We start from the raw sequence: 22499 nt of genomic DNA, 5'->3' as shown, positions 1-22499 counted from the left end.
GGACGGGCACGAGTCAGTGCACAGTAACTCCACGATGGGTTCCATCAAGCAATGTTACAACATTCATTTAAAAGCAAAATATTTTGCTTGATATTTACACAACACACAAACTCAATTTTTGCCCTCTGACTGTGCAGTCAGTGATTCGAAGTCTGTTCCTGTTATTTGCAGTATGAAGATGACACCACCGCAGAGATCAACCAACACAATATTTTCTGTAGTATAAACGTTTGTCGATGATATCTATAATAAATGCGGAACAAAACAATTGTTATAGTTAAAAACAGAGCACAGAAATTTACAAGAGTTTAGAGTTTTTTCCTACTAGGAACATCTAAAATAATACTTGGGATAAATTTACTCCAACAATTGTGAAAACGTTGAACTCACTGCCAGCGAATACACGCAGACATGCTGGGAATTCCTATTTAGTTCCTAATTTATGACTCCCTAAGTGGATCTAGTTGTGCCAAATTCCGTTCTAAGTTGAACAACTTTCTCCAGGGCCACATTGCCAAGGAAGAGATGGAGTAGGGAACGGATATCTTTAATTTCATTCCGTCCCGCCCTGAATTCCGAAACTTATTTCGATGCGTTGAATTCAATTTAAAACTGGTATGCATTGCCAACTCATTTAATAGTTACCATCGGTTCAGAAAGCACTATACATATTTGGGTGACGGAAATAGAAAACTTACAAAGGAAACCCGCCTTTTCTGGTTGTCGCCGAAAGCAATGGAAGTCGAATTATGTGTCTCACTGGTACTGGGACCTCCTTGTCGACTGGAAATGGAAATTGCTTTCTTGGGAATGTTCCCACTTGTTTAAATTGTTTTACTTCGCTCGTTCTGCTGGCGTTTTAGAGCAAATGTGTGCTCGTGTATGTGCGCACGAAGGATAATTGGCAGTAAACATATCTAAGCCGTTGAACTGCACTACACGAGCAATGGTAATTGCTGTAACAGTTTCATGGAAAATATTACTCTGCACCTAAGGAGTCATCAAATGAATACTTCACATGGCATAAAGCTTGTCCACGTTCAAATCCGGACACCCGACACCGGACATGATGTTTAATAAAAAAAAGTCATATACCACTGAGACGATCCATTTATCCATGACAGCTAAATATCTTTGCTTTATTCGCTGCTATCAGCATGTTTTAGCTCTCGTGAAAATTTATGAAATGGCGATGAGTTAAATGAACATTATCTATGTGTCCGAAGTTTGACGTGAACCGGCTTCAAGTGGATTTGACAAAATGTGCAAAATACAGCATGTTATACATGACCGAGCCTACATATAAAAAATAATTTGGTCAACCGCATACACATAGCGTGAATTTTTTTTTTTTTCAAAGTCATATCTATTGAAACAACAAAGATTTGTATCCAGAAAATGATGATTTCCCGTATAATGTTAACTGGCATAGAAAACCCTCAACCGAAAAGTTGACCCAGTTTCCAATTTGCAATCCTCGCTATTACGGTGAACCGCAAACCAAATCCCACTCGTCGGCGTCCTGTCCATCCGGAAGCCCCGACGATCGATTTGCCCCGACGATCGATTTGCCCCCTCAAACGTTACCTAGTTTTTGAGCAGCCTTCCAGTTGGAGCCAAGCAGTGCAACCGCGTCATGCGTCCTCCACAGCCGGTGCTGCTGCAAAGTGTGATAGTAAAAGTGATGCTGCCGGTACGCTGCCGACTGGTAAAGGCCCCGGCTGCCGCCTCCACAGACGTCGCTATCGCCTGCCCTCAACCGCGCAGTACTGGCCGAGGACGAGCTGGGATTGGAAGGATCCTGCTGCTGTTGCTGCCTCTTGTCCAGATCGCCGCCCGGCTCCGGCTTGTGGCGCTGGCGTTGCGAATCTGGAAGTACACGGAGACAGAGACGGACGAAAGACGGGAAAATGTGTGTCTCGCTCTTATTTGCGGCGGTGGTCACTCGAAAGCTTGGAAAAATCTGATTATAAAATAGTTGCTGGTCAACCACATACACATACAGTTGTACATACATACATACAGTCAGTGGGTGGAAGATGCAATGGATAGAAGATGCGGAAAGAAATACAGGAATGACACGGAAAATTGTACTCCAATCGTCTATTGTTATGTGCATACCATCCAAGAGGCAGTGGAATGAAGGGAGCAATGAAATGTTGCGAATGATACGCGAAATGGTTATTGGGCATAACATCATTTAACATAACATTATTTTGCATAAAGTCATTAAGCATGAAAGATATTTGGCACACTTGTGCTAAGATTGATATTGTTTGATTATGATTAGATAATGCACAACGATGAGGATCGAAAAAATTGTCGGAAAACAAGCTGAGGATTTCAGTCAAACCTTAAATTCTTCTGGGAAATTTGATACCCAGCTCCCCCACCACTTTAACTCGCTCTGCGGATGCCGCCTAGGAGCTATTTCTCTTTTTAATGCTAAATATGCACTTACCCCAGAACTTACTTCCTATTTAAAACATTGATTCCATCGATTTACCAATATTTAAAGAAGAAGTACAAAAGTGACTATATCTGTTTAAAGCCCCTTTTTATAGTTTCAAACCCACAGTTATTCCAATTGATTTTATGTCAAACGCTGTACACTGATGTGAATTTAAAACTGGTTCAAAACAACCCATTACTATCCCAGTCTTGTGGATTATAAAACACCTCGAGTTGTAGTCAGTGTCGAGGAAAATCAATGTTTGAATAATCAAGCACAAGTTGAAACACGCACATGTACTAAAAAACTTGAACTTTTTCTGTTCTTCATCAAAAGAAATGTATGAGAACGTATACAATGCGATCATACATTTGACATACAAATTTTCTTCTGTTCTGATCAAGATGAATTATTATCTCGTTCGATTTTTGTGTAGGAATTATAAAATGTGGGAGAACAATATTTATTTTATAGAGTCAAAACGTAGTTGACGATTATTTAAACTTAATTCTATTATGTTTGATTACCTCATATTTGTTTACGATTATATAATCTTGGACCAGCCTTCTGAAATATGCTTCGTACAAAGCATCTCTCAGTTGATAATATGAAGGCGAAGAATGTGGGTGTGCACCTGGTGAGCGACAACCGGATGGACCAGCAAACGAGCAAACAGACAGACAGGACTTTGAGGACACCGGAAGCTTATGGTTTGGGTTATTCGAATCAAAGCTAAATGTGTGCAACTATAATACTCGAGCGGAAAGCGGCGATAACGGAAACTGGACATGTGATGTTTATTAAATGGGCGAACAGTACCTTGGGTAAGTTGTGTGCGGGATGGGATATTGTGAATTATGGAACGATCCGTACGATAATCAGTAAATGTGCCGTCAGCGTGGGTGACAATGGGTCGAATGAAGGGTGAGAATGGCAGCGGATGCGATACGCTTAGTAGCGAAAATACTAAGTTACACATTGTAGACAACGTTTTTTTTTTAATTTTAAGTTACTCGGGCTGTTAGATCTATTGTTTTGTCGCTCTCATCAACAATTCTTGACCGATAAGAACCCAATAAACGAATTTAAATAAAGTTCATTAGTCCTCCACATCTTTTCAGCATGTAAATAAATTTCAAGTTAATATTGCGAAGAGTTTTCAATATAGCGTATTTTTCGCATTCCAGACTTACAATGCTTAGCAGTGTGTCACATTTTATTTTTAAAGCAAACCAACAAACTAACCATATTGGCAACAACACGTTATCATATGATTTGAGTGAATCACTTCGCCCATTTTGGTGGAAAAATGTCATTTGCCTAACTTTGATGCACAATCAATTGAAGCTGCAGTACGATATCAAATCTATTATCCACGAGAATTATTTATATTTAGTCTTTATTGATGAGACTTCCAGTCCGAGGCCGAATTATTCAAATTCTTGAAAATCCATTTCTTATAAAAGAAAACTGTCAAAGAATGTGACGTATCATACAGAAAATACTAGAACAGTTTTGTCGTCGTATGTGAAGAATTTATGGCGTTTCCCAGTTAAATACTGAAGAAGACGTTTGCGATCGTCAAAGGATCCCGGCAAAACGCGGCAGTCACCCTTCCTGGCAATCCGAAATGAAACCTTGATCCCCTGAAGGTTACTCAAAATCTCATTCCTAAAGCCAGAAAACTCGGCAACAGATACCACAATTGGCGAAATCCTTTGCTTTTTCGCATGAATCGAATCACCTGGGCTAGAGGTAGATTCGATTTGCTCAGTTTCATCATTAATCAAATCGAACTGATTGCTCAGTTCGATAGGAGAAGAATTATTTCCGATATTAGAGTTAGAAGGAATATCTAAAGTCTCCAGCTTCCTTCTATTTTTCCGCGCTTTGGCAGGACGGTCTTGAAACCTTGTTTCTTAGAAGAAAGTGGAGAATTCAGAGACTCCCTCTCCCTTTTGTTTTTATTAATACTCTTTGCTGAGCGTGGAGACGTGACCTTCTAAGAGGTTTTTTTTCCAGAACGGTGTCTCTGCAGGATTACCACCGCTTGTCAGAATTTTACTTCCGCAAACGGGTCCAACGTAAAACGAAGGCACGGGTCCTTGCAAAGATCGTAACGGGATCAGTGGGTACAAATAGCGCTGAGAAGCACTGTTGAAATTAAAATAGCTTCGGGTTGTATTAAAAACTTCCTTCAGCAAAGAGAGAAAATAGAACCGCACAGCACGAAAGCACGATGTGGTCTGGTGGGTAAGGAACTACTGCGTCCGCTCACATGGGACACAGACGAGCCTTTCAGACATACCATATTATGCTCAAATTCATATTACTTAGGCCTTTTGAAAGGTTAAGCGAGAATTGTTGCCTTGATTTACATGAAAGCCTTTGGATCACAATCGGCAAGACAGTTTCCTTACATTATTTGCATATCCAGGAAATCCCATAACGCGTGATTTTTTTTGTAATAAAAATCCTGTTAATCCTGATACCACTTTGATTCAACAGTGGATTTTTTATTGATGACAAAATATGATGATCATATGAATCTTTGAGAAAGGGCCGCTTAACCTAAAGTCACTCGGAAGAGAGTGATTTGGTCACGTTCGCCTTACAAGCGAATGGTCATGGGTTCGATTCCCAGCCCCTCCACCAAACCCTCGTTAGTCGCCGGATCCGCAGCCCATACGGTAGCGTTTGGGGTACGCGCCTTACCGTCACGGCTGCCTGATGACGACTGACAACTTGTTCTTCTCAGAGGCATTCCTCCAACGTTACACGGATAAATGGCACCCGACAAATTCAACGATCAATGGATACACGACATGGACAAACGGACACAATAGACTCACGACGAGATGGACTAGCACCGACAACAATAATGGTAATGGAAAATCTAAAAATAGGTTCTGTACAACAGAATACCACAGTAGATCTCGGCACAGTAGCGGTTAAGTAACACAGAGTGCCTAACAAATAAAGAAAGGAATAAAAAAATATAGTGATTTGGCCGAATAACACGTTGGGCCAAATCGGAGACGAGCCAGCCTCGGGCTGAAAGTCTCCTTAATAAAGACAAAAAAAAAAAAAACGTTGGGCCAAAAGTTATCTAATTGATTTCCTTTGAACCGAATTGATTGTTTGGCAGAAACGATTGTAAAGGCGGCAACTAGCTTGCCGAATAAGATGTTTGATATAGTAAAAAAATAAATATTTCAATTGAAAAAAAATAAAAATTCTTCAGATTTAGTTCAATCAAAGGTAATTGCCTATTTCCGGGGATTAAACCACCCGACTTGGACGTTAATTTACAATGTTATGAAAACTCATATGTGAATATGTACGTTATGTGGAAGATATTGATTTGGAAAATGTATTGGAGGTAACCACTTTCCCTTCGATGGGACTCGAACCCAACTAAGCTACGAAGGACCTCCGTCGGCCTTCGCAACCTAGCGGCTACTGAACGAGCTCGAGATTCCCTAATTGGACGCATAGTCAAATCACTCGCACTCTGAGCTTGACGACCGACTGGCAAATAGCTTACACAACCTCACTTGATCAGTACCGTTGCTGATGAAGAATGTGTATAGCCGCCAGACATTCTAAATACTCACGCTCCTCTAATGTGGACGTGTACAATACACATGTGGAAGTATTGGCTTGAGAAATGGATTGCGAGTGATTTGACTATGCGTCCAATTTGGGAATCTCGAGCTCGTTCAGTAGCCGCTAGGTTGCGAAGGCCGACGGAGGTCCTTCGTAGCTTAGTTGGTTAAAGCACCAGTCTAGCGTACTGTAAGGTCATGGGTTCGAGTCCCATCGAAGGGAAAGTGGTTACCTCCAATACATTTTCCAAATCAATATCTTCCACATAACGTACATATTCACATATGAGTTTTCATCTTCAGATTTGTTAAATAATGTTTTGAAAATCCTCAAAACTTTCTGGAAACGTCATTAGTGCCTTCTCAAATTATTATTTTTGAACAAAAAAAGTAGAGGAAGACAATTTATTTGTATCGACCTAAGTGAGATGTCTCACATCGCACTACAGTAGTGAGGTGGAGGAGACGTGATGAGACTTTTCATTTACTAATTCTCACTTTTTATTGTAAGAAATAAAAAATAAAGAGTGAGAAGTGCGACGTCTCATTCCGTATTTCTCATTTCTTTCTTCTCACTCCTTTTTTTTTTTTTTTTTTTTTTTTTATTACCTAGTTTTATTTGCTAATTATCTAATACATGCATTTATCTCTTAGACTAGGTGTTCCGTGTTTTCTTAACACTATCATCCTTATTTGCTATGTTACGCTTTTAGATATTATTAATACATTTCAATTGCCTCTGGCAGTTACGATATTTCCTCTGGTTGAATTAAACCATGTAGGAATTACAATGTTTTCAACTTAAACTAATCTTAACCTATTTTATACTAAGGGTACAAGAAGTTAATCGTTGCAATAGAAGATTGCAACGATTTTTGTCTAAAATTGGAAATTATTTTGTTGGACATTTGTTGCAATGTCTCAATATTAGAAATTCTATGAAGTTCATTGGTACTATACCACGGAGGTAACTTCAGAATCATTTTCAAAATTTTATTTTGAATCCTCTGAAGTGCCTTCTTTCTGGTATTGCAGCAACTAGTCCATATTGGCACAGCATACAACATGGCTGGTCTAAAAATTTGTTTGTAAATCAAAAGTTTGTTCTTAAGACAAAGTTTTGATTTTCTGTTTATAAGTGGATATAGGCACTTAATATATTTGTTACATTTGGCTTGAAGGCCTTCAATGTGATTTTTAAAAGTTAATTTTTGATCTAGCAGAAGTCCTAAATATTTAGCTTCGCTAGACCAATTAATTGGAACCCCATTCATAGTGACAATATGTCTGCTAGAAGAAGAAGCTCTCGGCTTATGTGGGAAAATTATAAGCTGAGTTTTGGAAGCATTCGGGGAAATTTTCCATTTTGCAAGTAAGTGGAGAAAATATCCAAACTTTTTGCAATCTACTACAAATGACACGAAGGCTTCGCCCTTTGGCTGAGAGACCTGTGTCATCTGCAAACAAAGATTTTTGACACCCTGGTGGTAAATCAGGTAAGTCAGAAGTAAAAATGTTATACAATATGGGCCCCAGTATGCTGCCTTGGGGAACACCAGCTCTAACAGGTAATCTATCAGATTTAGAATTCTGATAGTTTACCTGCAGTGAGCGATCTGATAAATAATTTATCAATAAGATAAATTATTTATATTAATAAATAAGGAAGAGCAACTCCAGTCGAATATCCTTCAGATTTGTTGAGCCGAATTAAGTTCGTAACTCTTAATAACTGATGAGTGGTTGAATGCCCATGGCGAAAACCAAATTGCTCATCAGCAAAAATAGAATTGTCATTAATATGAACCATCATTCTATTTAAAATAATCTTTTCAAACAGTTTGCTTATTGAAGAAAGCAAACTGATAGGGCGATAACTAGAAGCATCAGCTGGATTTTTGTCCGGCTTCAAAATAGGAACAATTTTGGCGTTTTTCCATTTATCTGGGAAGTATGCCAATTGAAAACATTTGTTAAATAAATTAACCAAAAAGGATAAAGAGCTCTCAGGAAGTTTTTGATAAGTATGTAGAAAATACCATCATCACCCAGGGCTTTCATATTTTTAAATTTTCTAGTAATAGATCTCACTTCATCCAAATTAGTTCCCAACGAAGGGTCAAAAACATTATCTTGATCGAGAATGTCTTCGAAGCTTCGTGTAACCTGATCCTCAATTGGACTAGTGAGACCTAGACTAAAATTATGGGCACTCTCGAACTGCTGAGCAAGTTTTTGAGCCTTTTCGCCATTTGTTAATAAAATTTTATTTCCCTCTTTAAGCGCTGGAATTGGCTTTTGAGGTTTTTTGAGAATTTTCGTTAATTTCCAAAAGGGTTTCGAACTGGGATCCAACTTCGAGACATTATTCTCAAAGCTGGTATTTCTCAGAATAGCGAAACGTTTTTTAATTTCATTTTGCAAATCTCGCCAAATAACTTTCAACGCGGGATCGCGAGTTCTTTGGTATTGCCTTCGCCTCACATTTTTAAGACGGATCAGTAGCTGAAGATCGTCGTCAATAATAATGGAGTTGAATTTAATTTCACATTTAGGAATTGCAATGCCTCTGGCTTCGACAATTAAATTTGTCAAAGATACGAGAGCATTATCAATATCACTTTTGGTATCAAGAGGAATATCAACATCAAAATTCCTATCGATATACGTTTTATATAAATCCCAATCAGCCCTATGATAATTGAAAGTAGAGCTGATTGGATTATGAATGGCTTCTTGTGAGATTTCAAATGTCACAGGAAGGTGATCAGAGTCAAAGTCAGCATGAGTTACCAATTGGCCACACAGCTGACTTGAATCCGTTAAAACTAAATCAATTGTGGAAGGATTTCGACTGGAAGAAAAACAAGTAGGGCCATTGGGATATTGAATAGTATAATATCCCGCAGAACAATCTTCAAATAATATTTTACCATTGGAATTGCTTTGAGCATTATTCCATGAACGGTGTTTGGCATTGAAGTCACCAATTACGAAGAATTTAGATTTGTTGCGAGTCAGAATTTGAAGATCAGCTTTCAACAAATTCTTTTGCTGCCCATTGCATTGAAAAGGCAAGTAAGCTGCAATGAAGGAAAATTTTCCAAAATTTGTTTCAACAGAAACTCCCAAGGTTTCAAAAACTTTGGTTTCAAATGAAGAAAATAATTTATGTTTGATACGTCTATTGATGACAATGGCGACCCCACCACAGGCGCTGTCAAGACGATCATTTCTGTAGATAAAATAATTTGGATCTCTTTTAATGGAGAGTCCTGGTTTTAAATAGGTTTCTGTTATAATGGCAATATGCACATTATGAACTGTTAGGAAGTTGAATAATTCATCTTCCTTACCCTTTAGAGAGCGGGCATTCCAATTTAGAACTTTCACACAATTATTTGGATCCATTGAAACGGAGTCCGATAACAATTTTTGTGTGTACTTTATACCAACCTGGACAGCTTCAGGAATGGTATTTGCTTTGAACATTGCATCAATCATGTGATGCAATTGTTCAGTTAAAAAATCAAAATCGGAAGCAGTCATGCTACCTGAATCGGCAACATGACCGTTATTTTCCGTTGGGACATGGGTATAAACCTCATTTTGAGAAGAGAAATTTTGTCTACCAGCAGCGATGTTTGCATACGTAGATACATTGGAAAAATTGGAATTTACTGAAGTGCTTGCTACCCGTTGACGAGCGGCAAAATTTGTTTGTGAATTGTGGTGGGTATGAATTGCTCGACCGGTAACTGGTTTCGAAATTTGAGCGTTTGAAAAATTTCTACCCATCGAATCGGGGATCCGATTGGAATTTCCTTCCTTCAAAACTTTTTTGCGTGAAGGGCATTCCCAGAAATTGGATTTATGATTGCCCCCACAATTTGCACATTTAAATTTATTGGAATCTTCTCTCACAGGACAAGCGTCCTTGGCGTGAGAGGTTCCACCACAAATCATGCATTTAGCATCCATGTGGCAATGTTTGGTTCCGTGACCCTACTTTTGGCACTGACGGCACTGAGTGGGATTTTGGAAATTTCCCCCAGGCCTGCGGAAATGTTCCCATGTAACACGGACATGGGACATAATACAGGCCTTTTCCAAACTTTTCATATTATTTAGTTCACTTTTGTTAAAATGAACTAAATAAAATTCTTGAGAAATGCCCCTCTGGGAAGAAACAGAGTGGGATTTCTTTTTCATCTTAATTACTTGGACTGGTGAAAATCCAAGTAATTCAGAAATTTCAATTTTAATCTCATCCAGTGATTTGTCATTACTGGGCAGACCTTTCAAGACGACTTTGAACAATCGCTCAGTTTTGTCGTCGTATGTGAAGAATTTATGGCGCTTCTCAGTTAAATACTGGAGAAGACGTTTGCGATCGTCAAAGGATCCCGGCAAAACGCGGCAGTCACCCTTCCTAGCAATCTGAAATGAAACCTTGATCCCACGAAGGTTACTCAAGATTTCATTCCGAAAGCCAGAAAACTCGGCAACAGATACCACAATTGGCGGAATCCGTTGTTTCTTCGCATGAATCGAATCACCTGGGCTAGAGGTAGATTCGATTTCCTCAAATTCGTTATTAATCAAATCGAACTGATTGCTCAGTTCGATGGGAGAAGAAATAATGTCAACGTTAGATTTAGAAGGAATATCTGAAGTCTCCAGCTTCCTTCTATTTTTTCCGCGCTTGGGCAGGACGGTCTTGAAACCTTGTTTCTTTGAAGGAAGTGGAGAATTCAGAGACTCCCCTTCCTCTTGTTTTTATTAATGCTCATTGCTGAGCGTGGAGACGTGACCTTCTAAGAGGTTTTTTCCCAGAACGGTGTCCCTGCAGGATTACCACCGCTTGTCGGAATTTTACTTCCGCAAACGGGTCCAACGTAAAACGAAGGCACGGGTCCTTGCAAAGATCGTAACGGGATCAGTGGGTAGAAATAGCGCTAAGAAGCACCGTTGAAATTAAAATAGCTTCGGGTAGTATTAAAAACTTCCTTCCGCAAAGAGAGAAAGAACCGCACAGCACGAAAGCACGATGCGGTCTGAGACTTTTTCTTCTCACTCCTCATTTCTTACTTTTCATTTGCATTTTCAAAATAGTCGAATTACATATTCGGCCATATAACTCGGTAAACGATATTTATGGTCGCATAAGTTCGGCCAAATAGCATATTCGGCCAGGCAGCTTTCGGACAAGTTTCTTCCAGCCTTATGACTTTCAGCTAAACAGCCATGAATCTTTCTTCTCGATAGCAAACATAGGAAGTTCGAACAATGGGAATGACGCTTACTGAGTAGCATAATTCAGTCGGGTTTGGTTGCAACAACTTTAATGTGACTCGACTTGATCGTATATAAGTCATAGGAACAAAATAAAACAGAGAAAGATGTATGCCACGGTGGCTGTAAACATAAATGAGAAGAAAAGAAACATCTTCTGTGCTACATGTGCAGGTGCGCCACGACGACATGCCACCACCGCTGACAGTTTTCGGCATCACGCCGCTGCTGATATTTTGCATTGGCGCACCGCCGTTTGAAATCTGTCGTAAACATAGTTTTCCGCAGAAATTTCGAAGAATTTCCCGTTGTATTTAAAAAAATTCTTCAACATTCCACAAATATTTCCATTTCAATCCCAAGTAAATAAAAATTAAAATTTAGAAGAATTTTCCGTGGAAAGTCTGAAGAATTTGAATGCACATCCCGGAAAAATATACACGAGGAAATTCCAAAGAAAAATTAACACTTGTGGAAACTCTAAATAATTTCCAAAAACTAACAGTGGGTAATGTCTATGACATAACCGCTAAGTGGACGTAGGACTTGACTTGACCATGCCTTTATGTAATATGTCCAAATTTCAACTGTCCACATCAACTATTTTGGATAAATAATCGGCGTTGCATACCCCTTGGCAAAATCTTCTCATCAAACCGACACAGAAATCAAATCTACCTCGAACAAGAATCATCAAAAAAAATCAGGAAGTATCTGGCAACCTTCTCAGGACTGCCTGAAATAAACCACAAGTTGGCTCAGCAGGGGATGTAGACTGTATCTCAGCCCTTCCACTGAAGGGCCCTCTAATCCGTGCGATAGCGACTGGAGGAGAACATTATTTTTAACGCTTAGAGCCTTGAAAAAGGCTGTTTGCTTCGGCTAAGTGCAAAAAGTAAGAAAACGATCTTTTCAAATAACCGCGAATTTCTAGTGGTGGTATAAAAAAGACTGAAGCGAATGCACATTTCTTTTATACCTTATTTTGAATCTTCTCTGCTTCCCAATTGGTGGGCCAATCAGCTAGTGTCTTGTATCCCGCTTCTTTGTCAGCCAAAGCGTCATCATCATCAACGCGTTCGAGAAGGGCTTCATCTTTTTTACGCTTGTTGCTCGCTGCTGGCGTCTATTTCCTAACGGGGCTTTTCGCTTGATACAGGCCAATAAGCCGGGCAAGCGAGCTTAGAATTGCAGTTCAGGTGAGAAGTACGTGTTCTTTTCTGAGACAACATTGTTAGTAGTAGAAAGAAGGAAACACCTGGACATGGGATTTCTAGTGATAAGATTTAAAATTGGTAACATGGGATGATCATTCAGTCACGTTCGCTTTGTGTGCGGTCAGTAGCAAACAATGTCTATCTAGATATTTCTTGATCAATGCCAAAAAATCCAACATTTGATGAAAAATCGATTGATAGTTTATTAATGTTTTAGCTGTAATCGGTGTTTTCTTTATCCAAATAAGATTATGTGAGAGATTTGGACATCTTATGAATCTTTAAAGGCATGGTCAAGCGAAGTCCTTCGTCCACTTCGCGGTTAAATCAGAAAAATTATCTACTGTTAGTTTTGACGCTATTTATGAAAATCACGCATAAAATTTTATCTCTAGAATATTGGATTTGGCACCCAAGTACAATTTCTATCCCGAAGGGTATTGAAAGCATTGATATTGATCTCTATTATTGGCTCTCTGAAGAACCGTTTGTTTTTTGGACATACATGCTGCATCATGTGGCTTTTCTTCAGCCTGTCTCGGCTCAGCACCGATGCCGGCCGGTCTCGGCTGGACTCTGCTGCTGCTGCCGGTATCTGCTCAGCATTGCTGCTTTGTCGGGTCTGTAGGGTGGACTGCTCATGTACTGGCTAGGTTCCGACTGATGATGGTCGCTTCGATGGTGTCGAGCCGAAAAACGGTCGGTGCAGACTTCATTCCCTGCTAAAAGGTGTGAGTGCTGTTCAATCGATGATGCGGTTGTTTCGCTTGTCCCGGTCAGAATGAAAGGAAAAAATCGCGTTGCGCTATTTTATGGCTTCTCGGCAGACCCAGCGGCTGCTCATTCGCTGGTGTCTGCACCAATCAGAACGTGGTAATGGAATGATGCAAGAATTATGCGGTACCCATATTTATAGGTTCCCTTGATCTCAATGTTTTTCATTGAAAACAGTTTCATGCCTATTGAAACAAGTTTTTCGGGTCTTATCAAGCATGGACATGAAAGGCATACTTGAAATCTGTCGATTGAGGGACTTACCGCAGAAATTCGTCCACTGAGACGAACGCTATTAACGTTTAAAATCTTTCAACACAGCGTAACGCGGTCGATTTGAATATTTTGAAATGACACCCGGTATAGTAAAGAGAGACGTAAGTCCTACGTCAACACTCAAATTATTTTGCCAACGTGAGTAAAATTCTTGCCGAGATTCCAAAAACCGAGATCTTGGATTTATTTTTTACCCAAATTCGGTAATTCCTTCGTCGAAGCTTCGTCAAAAATTTACCGAGATCTTGGTAACGATTACCGATAACCTGGTAGAGTTTACCGAAATCTCGGTAATTTTTTTCAAGAGATTGATCGAAAGCAATGCCGAGATCTCAGTTGTTGGATTCTCAACAATTTTGAATTTGAAGTGTGTATGGAAATTCCGAAAGATTCCACATTGAAATCCAAGGAAATTTTCGTCGAAATCCAATCTTTGAACTGGGAGTGCCGTTTAGCATTTTTAATTATACGAGGCCTGGAATAGACCTGTGCGCCGCCGCCGCCGACACTTATCGACGTACGCCGACGCCGGTCAAGGTGTCGGCGGCGCGCCATACGCCGATTGGCTCCACGCCGCCGAATTTCATATTTCACGCCGATGATTGGCCAATACAAAAATCACAGTATATAGTGCGTTTGCATCTACCGGATCAAGGCAACCTATCAGGCATTAATTAAATAGCTGTTATATTTTTAGCAGATTTGTTTTATCTCTGTCACTTTTACCGGCATTGGCGTGTTAAATGCTAGGTCATCCAAGAACTTCTTGACAACAGACCTACAAATCAACGAGCGTAGCGATGAACTTCTAATCTCATATGTAACTTCATGTGGAATAACCTCATTCTAGTCGCATTGGGTGGTTCATCATCTTTTTAAAGATTTGAATCTAACATATCTTAATTGGTCTAGTGCTTATATTTGCGGCTACATGTCATAGTGTTTAAAGTTGAATTTGGATTCCCAGTCTGGTAGGATTTTTTAAATTCCCTGAGCATGGAGTATCATTCTGATAGTTTCGTGATATGCGAATGCAAAAATGGTAACTTGGCTTCTGGAGTACGATGGGACACGTGACCCATCAAATTGAACATTTCCTTCACTCCTCCTTGTACTTAAATTGCCAGAATTGTTCTAAAATACGGGTTTAATTTATTTTTATAAAAAAAAATCCCAAAAAAAATCTTGGTTTTCCTGAAATAATGTACGAAGCACATCCTGGAGGAAGTTCTGAAGAAATAATTGTAGAAAATTCTTAGAATTTTGAGGAATTTTTGGATTTATCCCCGTGGATGATTGTCTAGAGAAAATTCTGAAGGAATTCTTGGAGGAATGTCCAACAAAATTCTCAAATAAATTTAAGAATGTCGGCAATTTTTTCAGGAGTTTTCTAGGAATTCGTACAGAGATATCCGAAATTTCGTCCTAGTATTTTGGAAGCAAATGGCGGAGAAAATTCCGAAAGAAATACTAGATGAATATCCGAGGCAGATTAGGGACACTTACGCGAAGATAGAGAGAATCTCCTTTCAACAGTGTAATCCTACAGTCTAATAAATAAATACGCAATTTTATTTTGATAAACAATACCCTAATTAATTTCTGGGTTTTCTTGAAATATTTTCCGTAGTCCTGGAGAAAGTTCTGAAGGAATAAACCTGAAGAAATTGCTTAGAGTCTTGGGGAATTTCTGGATCTATCTTCGTAGTATTTTTTGGAGAACTTTCTGAAGGAATCCCAGAAGAAAATTCAGAAGGAATTCTTGGAGGAATGTATAAAAAAATCTTGAAGGAATTTAAGAATGTCGATAATTCTTTTGGAAATTATATCTGATATCTAAAAATTCGTCCTAGAATTTTGGAAGGAAATGGCGGAGAAAATTCCGAAAGAACTACTAGATGAATTTCCAAGGGAATGGAATGTCTTATGGAATACCTGGAAAAGTTTCAGAGGAATTGTTAAAATAATTTCCGAAGAAAATTTTCAACAGTATGTGTGTTTTTTTAACTTTTTTAATGAAAAGTATGTGTGTATGTACAGTTGTCCATTATTCTGGCTTGAGTCTTGCTCTGCATACGGCTCCATCCAATATTACAGTCGAATTTAAAGACCATTCTGCTTTCAATGCACTGCTGTATGAAGGGCAAAAAACGTAGGCGGCAGACCCATAAGCAGAGACACTTACGCGAAGCCCGCGGGATCTCCTTTCAACAGTGTAATTCAACAGACTAATAAATAAATTCGCAATCCTTTTTGAGCTTTTCGAGGGGTAGCTCTTTGAGGAAGGGCGCGTCAAATCCATTACAACTGTGGGGAGTGTACCCATCTACATGGGTAGAAATTTTTATTTCCAATTCCCAAAAGAATTTTTGAAGGAATTCCTGGTGGAATTGTCATTTCCACAGAATCGCTGATAACTTCACTACATCTGCTCATACCGTTGAGACACGATGGAAAACGCACTCCAGAAGTCGCAGTTGCTGTCGAGAAGGGGTACCATGATTGTCGTTTTGTGTTGGGTAGAGGCATTTCTCGAAGCGTACGACGAACAACCAAGACCAATCTCAAGTACAATTGCGGTTGGAGTATTTCGACTCGATGTCACTCAAACCAGGTGCAGGGTCAACTCGAAGACTCTGAAACGGCAAGCGAAGGTAGGGAACAACATGCGGCAATACGTGCGGATTTGGAACCACGGCTATTTAGAATTAAAGGCGACTTAATTGCAACAGTGAGTTATATTTGTCAGACTGAACAGCTAGGAGGTTGCCAGCTAGTAGCGTCTGATGATGGCTGGAGTGTAGTAAGCCGAAACGCACGGTAAATTGCTATCTTGATTTAGTTTTTCACCGAAAAAGCCAATCAAAGCAACAAACAGGTCATATTGTTGAAAGTCTCACTTAGGCGAACGGATCATACAACTGTACAAGAAGTGAGACGTCTCACACATCTCTCCAGAAGAGTTGAGGCTAACGAGAGAGAAGTGCGACGTTATGAAAGAGACTTTCCAAATCTCACTTCCTATTTCTAACATCTCATTTTCCATTTCTTATCTCTTACTTCTCAGTTATCATTAAACACTTCACACTTTTCACTTTTCACTTCACATTTTGGTCATATGACTCGTCCAGCAAATGACATTTTCAACCAAATGGTGCTTTTTGCCAAACGACTGTTTCGACATTTTTAGCCAAACCGCATTCATAGTCAAATGACCTCGTTAGAGCAAATGATCTTTTCGGTCAAATTAACACATTGGCCGTACGTCGCTTTAGGCCAAACCATTTTTGTCCTAATAATCAATATGGCAAAATCAAATACGACAACATGACTTAAGGCTCAACGTGTTATTCTGCCAAAAGGCTTTCGGTTACACGACCCTTTTTTTGTACAATTTCTCATGGAATTTCCATAGAATTTGTTATGCAAAGAATTGTAAAGAAATCCGGAAAAAGAATCACTAAAAAAACATATACTTCTGTTTCCTGCAAATCGATTGAACATGGAATCACCTAGGAGTCGATCATTCGACGATGTCCCGGATAGTGAAGTTATTCAAGTTAATAGGCGGTGGCAGAAAATCAACTGATCCGATGAAGAACAGGAAATTGTTGAGCCTGTGTAATTACCTGCCAAATATTTGGATGTACGATCCGGCGATGAAGTAGATGGTTGCATTTTATTAGTTCAAAAACGATTAAACACATCGGCCTTCACAGCTACAAGGTCCGAAAGAAAGCGAATCGGAACGAGAAGAAATATACAGCGTGAGTAATCTCACACCAGGAAGCTGTAGATGTAAAGGAGTCTTCTTCCTTTTCTTTACTGCTCTACATTCCAACTGGAACTTGGCCTGCTTTTCAACTTCTCTTAGTATTTCCACAGATATTAATTGAAAGCTATGTCCGCTCTTGCATTAGTATGTATTTTGTGTCGCAAGTATACCTGTGGATACTTTATGCCCAGGGAGTCGAGAATGTTTTCCACTCGAAATCATCCTGGACCGAACCGAGAATCCAGCTTGCCATCTCCGGATTGGTAAACCTACGCCTTTGCTCGCAAGGCTAACTAGAGACCCCTGAGTAGATGACGCTACTAAGATGCGTCGTGCTGGAGAACGAAACTTATATTAATGTGAATACAATGCACTTGCCAGGGCAGGAGTTTTGCGTCACCATATCATGTTTTGTTGTTCCTGGCGAGGTGAGGTGAAAGAAAGTGGGAAAATTCGCTAACATTATTTTGGTTTGGAAAGCTGTATATCACGACGAGTGTCATCAAAGGGCATATATACCGGAACTAGTTAAACGAAGCGCCGCCTGGTCTCCCAAGCAAAGTGACATGCTGATTTTATCCAGAATTGGCATCCTGCCAGCGCCTCTACGCACAAAAATGATTTTACAGTAATAAAATCGGCATTTTTCCTTCACGTGGACGTCTGAGCACTTAGCAAGGAGGTCCTTCGTAGCTTAGTTGGTTAATAGCACCAGTCTAGCGTTCTAATGGCCGTGGGTTCGAGTCCCATTGAAGAAAATTGGTTACCTTCAATACATTTTCCAAATAATAGTCATATGTACATATTCACATCTGGGTATTCTAAACATTGTAAATTAATGTCTAGTCGGGTGGCCCAATACCCGGAAACTAGGCAAATAACTTTTATTGAACAATCATTTTGCCAGGTGTTAAATATTATAAAAGTTATGTATCTTTGCCAGATATATATTTTTTCGTACGTCCTTGCTTGAAAGGCTAACTGGATAATATATTTTACCACCACCATTTTATTCCTTCTAATTTTTTACCTTGAGGGAAGATCCATTAATTACGTAACGCAAAAATTTGGCATTTTCAACCCCCACTCCCCCCTATGTCACACTTTTTGTATGAAACGTCTGAAAATTTTGTATGGATCGTCACACTTTGGCCAACCCCCCCTCCCCCCTCAAAGCGTTACGTAATTTGTGGATGCTCCCTGAGAAAATTATTTCGCAGTGCGGTTCGTTTGTTCCTAAACCGGAAGAAAATCAAATTACCACAAAACTCAATCAGCAGAAACTGTCAACAGACATATTGATGTCTTTTCAGTAAAGCAACGCTCCTACTTTCTCCGTCATCGTCATCATCAAAGGTGACGAAGTTTGAGCCAAAAACGAATCCCTTCATCCACTGTTGAGATCGAATCGAAATCGAAACATCCATCCGGCAATTTACTCCATTTCCCGGTGAACTGACTCAAGGTTTTGTCGTCCATCGTATCGTATCACACACCGTACTTTTCCCAATACCCTGCCACTATCTAGTCAACCAGTAAACAGACAACAAAGAACCGAGAGATAAATCGAATCCAGTTTTGTGAAATGTGTGTGTACTCCTGGTCTAGAGTGCATCTGATACGAAGATAGGAAGGAATTTGTATGCCAGAGGAGAATTTCCGTAGACACACAGAACAAAGCTTCGGCAGCTCGGCTTGTACCTACATCACAGAAAGCTTGGCTCGTGGCTAGGAGTTAGTTTTCCAATTGCACAGGATACCCACAACTAGCGGTCGATTCTGCAGTAGCAGCCAAACCGAACACTGGGTGGAGGGTCAGTGGACGCATAAATTTGTTCGACGGAACCCCTTCGAAGCCTTCTATATTTGCCTGGCTTTGCTGGCTGTGTCCGCTTTGGGTACGTGTACGAGTGTTTGTGACCTACAATAGTCCAGAAATAGCTTTTTGAAACGAAGCCAGATTATTGCTTTATCCTTCAAATAGATGCACACATACCTTAAGACTTAAACCAATGCCAAAGAAAATAATCCAATGAATAGCAGGATTCAACTCCTTGCTGTTGTTGGACGTATTCCAGCGAAAAGCTAGACAAACCCCAGAGGCATTCCACAATTGAGCAACATAGCAACTTCTATTCTCGTGCAAATAGATGCAAATATTGATCCTATCAGCTATGTAAAACCAATATAGGTAAATTTGACTCGACAAAAGCACACATAAATCCGAATCGATGTTCGATTGAAATGAAACATGACTTCCGTCTGTCTTGCACAAATTACCTTTTCGTTTTCTATGACTTGAGCAACAAATCGAGAATTAACATCCAATCGAATGCATTTAAACTTCAAACACGGTAAGAGGGATCCACCGCCACCGATCCCCGATCACCGGCAATAATTGCCAGATGATTCGATCCAATCGCTGTAAATTGGCTAATAAGCACTTGGAATTACCCTCTTCATCTGCAGCAAATTTTCCGAGCAATCAGCCGTGTATTTCTTCTATTATTTCTCTGTTTGCACCGCGGTGCTGTTGATGCGGATTCCGGTGGAACCCGGGCTCGCCGACAAACGGGGATGGTCTGGCAATTGGGTAATTGGGCGGAACTGCTATGAAAACAATCGTCGTAACCGATAATAACGATAACGAGCAGCCGGGACGGGTGGAGGTGGTGATCGCCTTGTGAATCGATTGCGAATTCAAAATATTTGTTTCGAATTTATTTGGGTGATTTGGGAGACCAATTGGCTTTTCGAGAGTTTTGTACTGTATTGACTAATCAACGTTCAAAAATAATGTAATCGAGTATAGGCTTCTAGAAATGAAAGTCGAGAAACGTTCAAAAGCGAGTTTTAAGAAGCAAATCGGTAACTCAAGTGTTTCTATAAACATTTAATACCACCTCAATGACCAAATACTAACAAATCCGAAAAAAGCATATGTCTATTCTATCAATAAATTAGAAATGAATCAGACAACCTGCTTACCAGTCCTGTCCAATACTGATTTCCGCTTTCGATTATCCAGATCCCGAATGCAAATGTGAGCAAACATTTCTCTCCATATGCTTCAGAGCATTTCACTCATCGAAGCAAAAACATCAATTTGGCTAATAGATGCCTGGAAATAGATATTCCAAATGCTGCTGTGATTCGATCTGACGGATGAAAACCGGTCTGTGTCAGAGAATGTCGGGTGCAATATTTTTTAATCAAATTTTCCATCAAATCTAAATTATTGTTTTATTTTGTGTTTGCATGGATACGTTCTGAACTGAATCATTGGAAACTAAAAAAAGAAGAATTATTCGACAACATGATCGAAGATTGGTGAATTTAATTGATATAAGGAATCTGCTTCCACAGAAATTATTTCATCAAACAAAAGGAAAATCCGAATTCAAATAAGAGTGAGCACATATATTCGAGCAAAAACAAATCTGATTCCCATCAAAAATAGGATGACATCCACTAAGCTAAATTAAATGAAAACACAAGCATCTCTTTCGGCTTGTGGACCATACAATGCAGAGCAATGCTCTGCACGTCAGCACAGACAGAATCACTTTTTTTTGCCGTTCGAAGAGTTACAAAAATATCACATTGTTTCCACTCAATACCTACGCTTGGTAGAAGAGAGCCATTTTTGAGTGGGATATACTGACAGAAGCTAAAAGTATCTGCAGAGCAACCAGCCAGCCGACTGAATGGTCAGAAAATCGTTACTCATCGAGTAAACCGAGAAGAAACCGTTGCGAAAATCGTGAATCATGTGCCTCCGAGACCGACACAGACAGTTTACAGACAATCCACTGACGATACAGTAGGTGACGATGCTTGTGCCAAAACAAAGTGCATGATTTACTCTACTGGGGTCCCATACCGTCAGTAGAGAATAACAAGTTGGGTGGGTGGTATGTAGTTCGTCAGCAGCAGGGTTCTGGGAATAGTTTCCACTGCAGAGGATTGAAAATGTTTGGTTGAAAATGCTGCAAATTGCATGTTCGGGAGCCAGGGAGGTTCGGTGAATGGAATGCCTTAAGAACCATCCAATATGATTCGCAAAATGGTATTTATACAAAAGTGAATAACTTCTGACGGTTGCAGAAAACATTTTGAAATGTTCAATCCATACCCCGCTGAACAAAAATTCACTTTTTAAATAGGCAAATATTAGTTATTTATTTATGAGCCACATGTTGCTAAATTCAGTTAAGTTCGGATTGAAAATTGTCTCGACTTCCCTGGGCATAAAAGTTGTTACGATTTTCAGTCACGCGGCTTAGCACACAATGCATTCGATAACGTAGAACACACCGCTCTTCCCGCAAATCTCCTTCGCTATTATAAAGCTTCAAAATTTCTTTCCCGACCAGCTACACAAATTGCACAAAGTGTTATTTTGTGTCTCAAACCCCAGCTCATTGACTCAAAGTAGAAAACATGAAATCGGCAATAATGGAGAATTGGCAATGATGGTTCATTTGAGTATTCATTTCACATAATGTTCTTACAGCTAATTTGCCTAACGTACATACATTTTCTCATCCTCCGTCCGTCGTTTATCAGCATCGATGGGGGCCCCCTGCTGCATCTGGTGCATCGTCGTTATCGCTATCAGCGCACATTCGCTAGTGTGCCTTTGTTGCATGAAGCATCACCTGGCAATCTCGGACGAGCAGAATGCACACTGCAAATCGATGCTACTTCCTTGATGTCGCACGCTCTCCGTCGCACTACCTTTTGTTGCGTCGTACCCGGTTCAATGTCGCACAATGCGTATCGTCTGCTGCACCACCCGTGACTTCCCTGCACCTCAAAGTTGCACCACCAGCTTGGGATCGCCGTGCGATACTCGCTCAACGAGCGTACAGATGTCGATTCACCGGCAAATGCAAGGCTATTGAAGGCCTTCTGTGTCTTTGGCTGCCAACGAGTGCCAATCGTGTGAATCGTATATTGTGGAATCTGTGTCGGATGTGTTGGCATCTACGTTTGTCACTCTTAGTAGTGTCCGAATCTGGAGGACTAGACCCTGTCAGCGCTTTTACAATCGAGCCGGATAGTCGCTCGGGACATGCAACCGAGCCTTTTATGGTTGG

The 22499-nt window shown here is 40.0% G+C and overlaps 1 protein-coding gene across 14 annotated transcripts in view; it reads right to left on the bottom strand.

The window, feature by feature from the left end:
- Window positions 1-22499, bottom strand: part of LOC134212544 (dual 3',5'-cyclic-AMP and -GMP phosphodiesterase 11-like) — a 390689-nt gene that overhangs the window by 153936 nt on the left and 214254 nt on the right. For 2 of the 14 annotated variants that reach the window (XM_062690524.1, XM_062690509.1), the window contains exon 2: window positions 1588-1869. The exons of the other annotated variants lie outside the window; for them this stretch is intronic. Coding sequence is in view for 1 of the 2 variants with exons in the window: in XM_062690509.1 (XP_062546493.1) it covers window positions 1588-1869 (282 nt within the window). In the remaining variant the exon portion in view is untranslated. The remainder of the gene's footprint in view (window positions 1-1587; window positions 1870-22499) is intronic. 14 annotated transcript variants of the gene reach the window in all.

Source organism: Armigeres subalbatus, chromosome 2 (genome assembly GCF_024139115.2).
Source record: "Armigeres subalbatus isolate Guangzhou_Male chromosome 2, GZ_Asu_2, whole genome shotgun sequence".
In the NCBI taxonomy this organism is placed as follows: domain Eukaryota; kingdom Metazoa; phylum Arthropoda; class Insecta; order Diptera; family Culicidae; genus Armigeres; species Armigeres subalbatus.
This window is presented reverse-complemented; position numbering and strand designations above follow the sequence as displayed.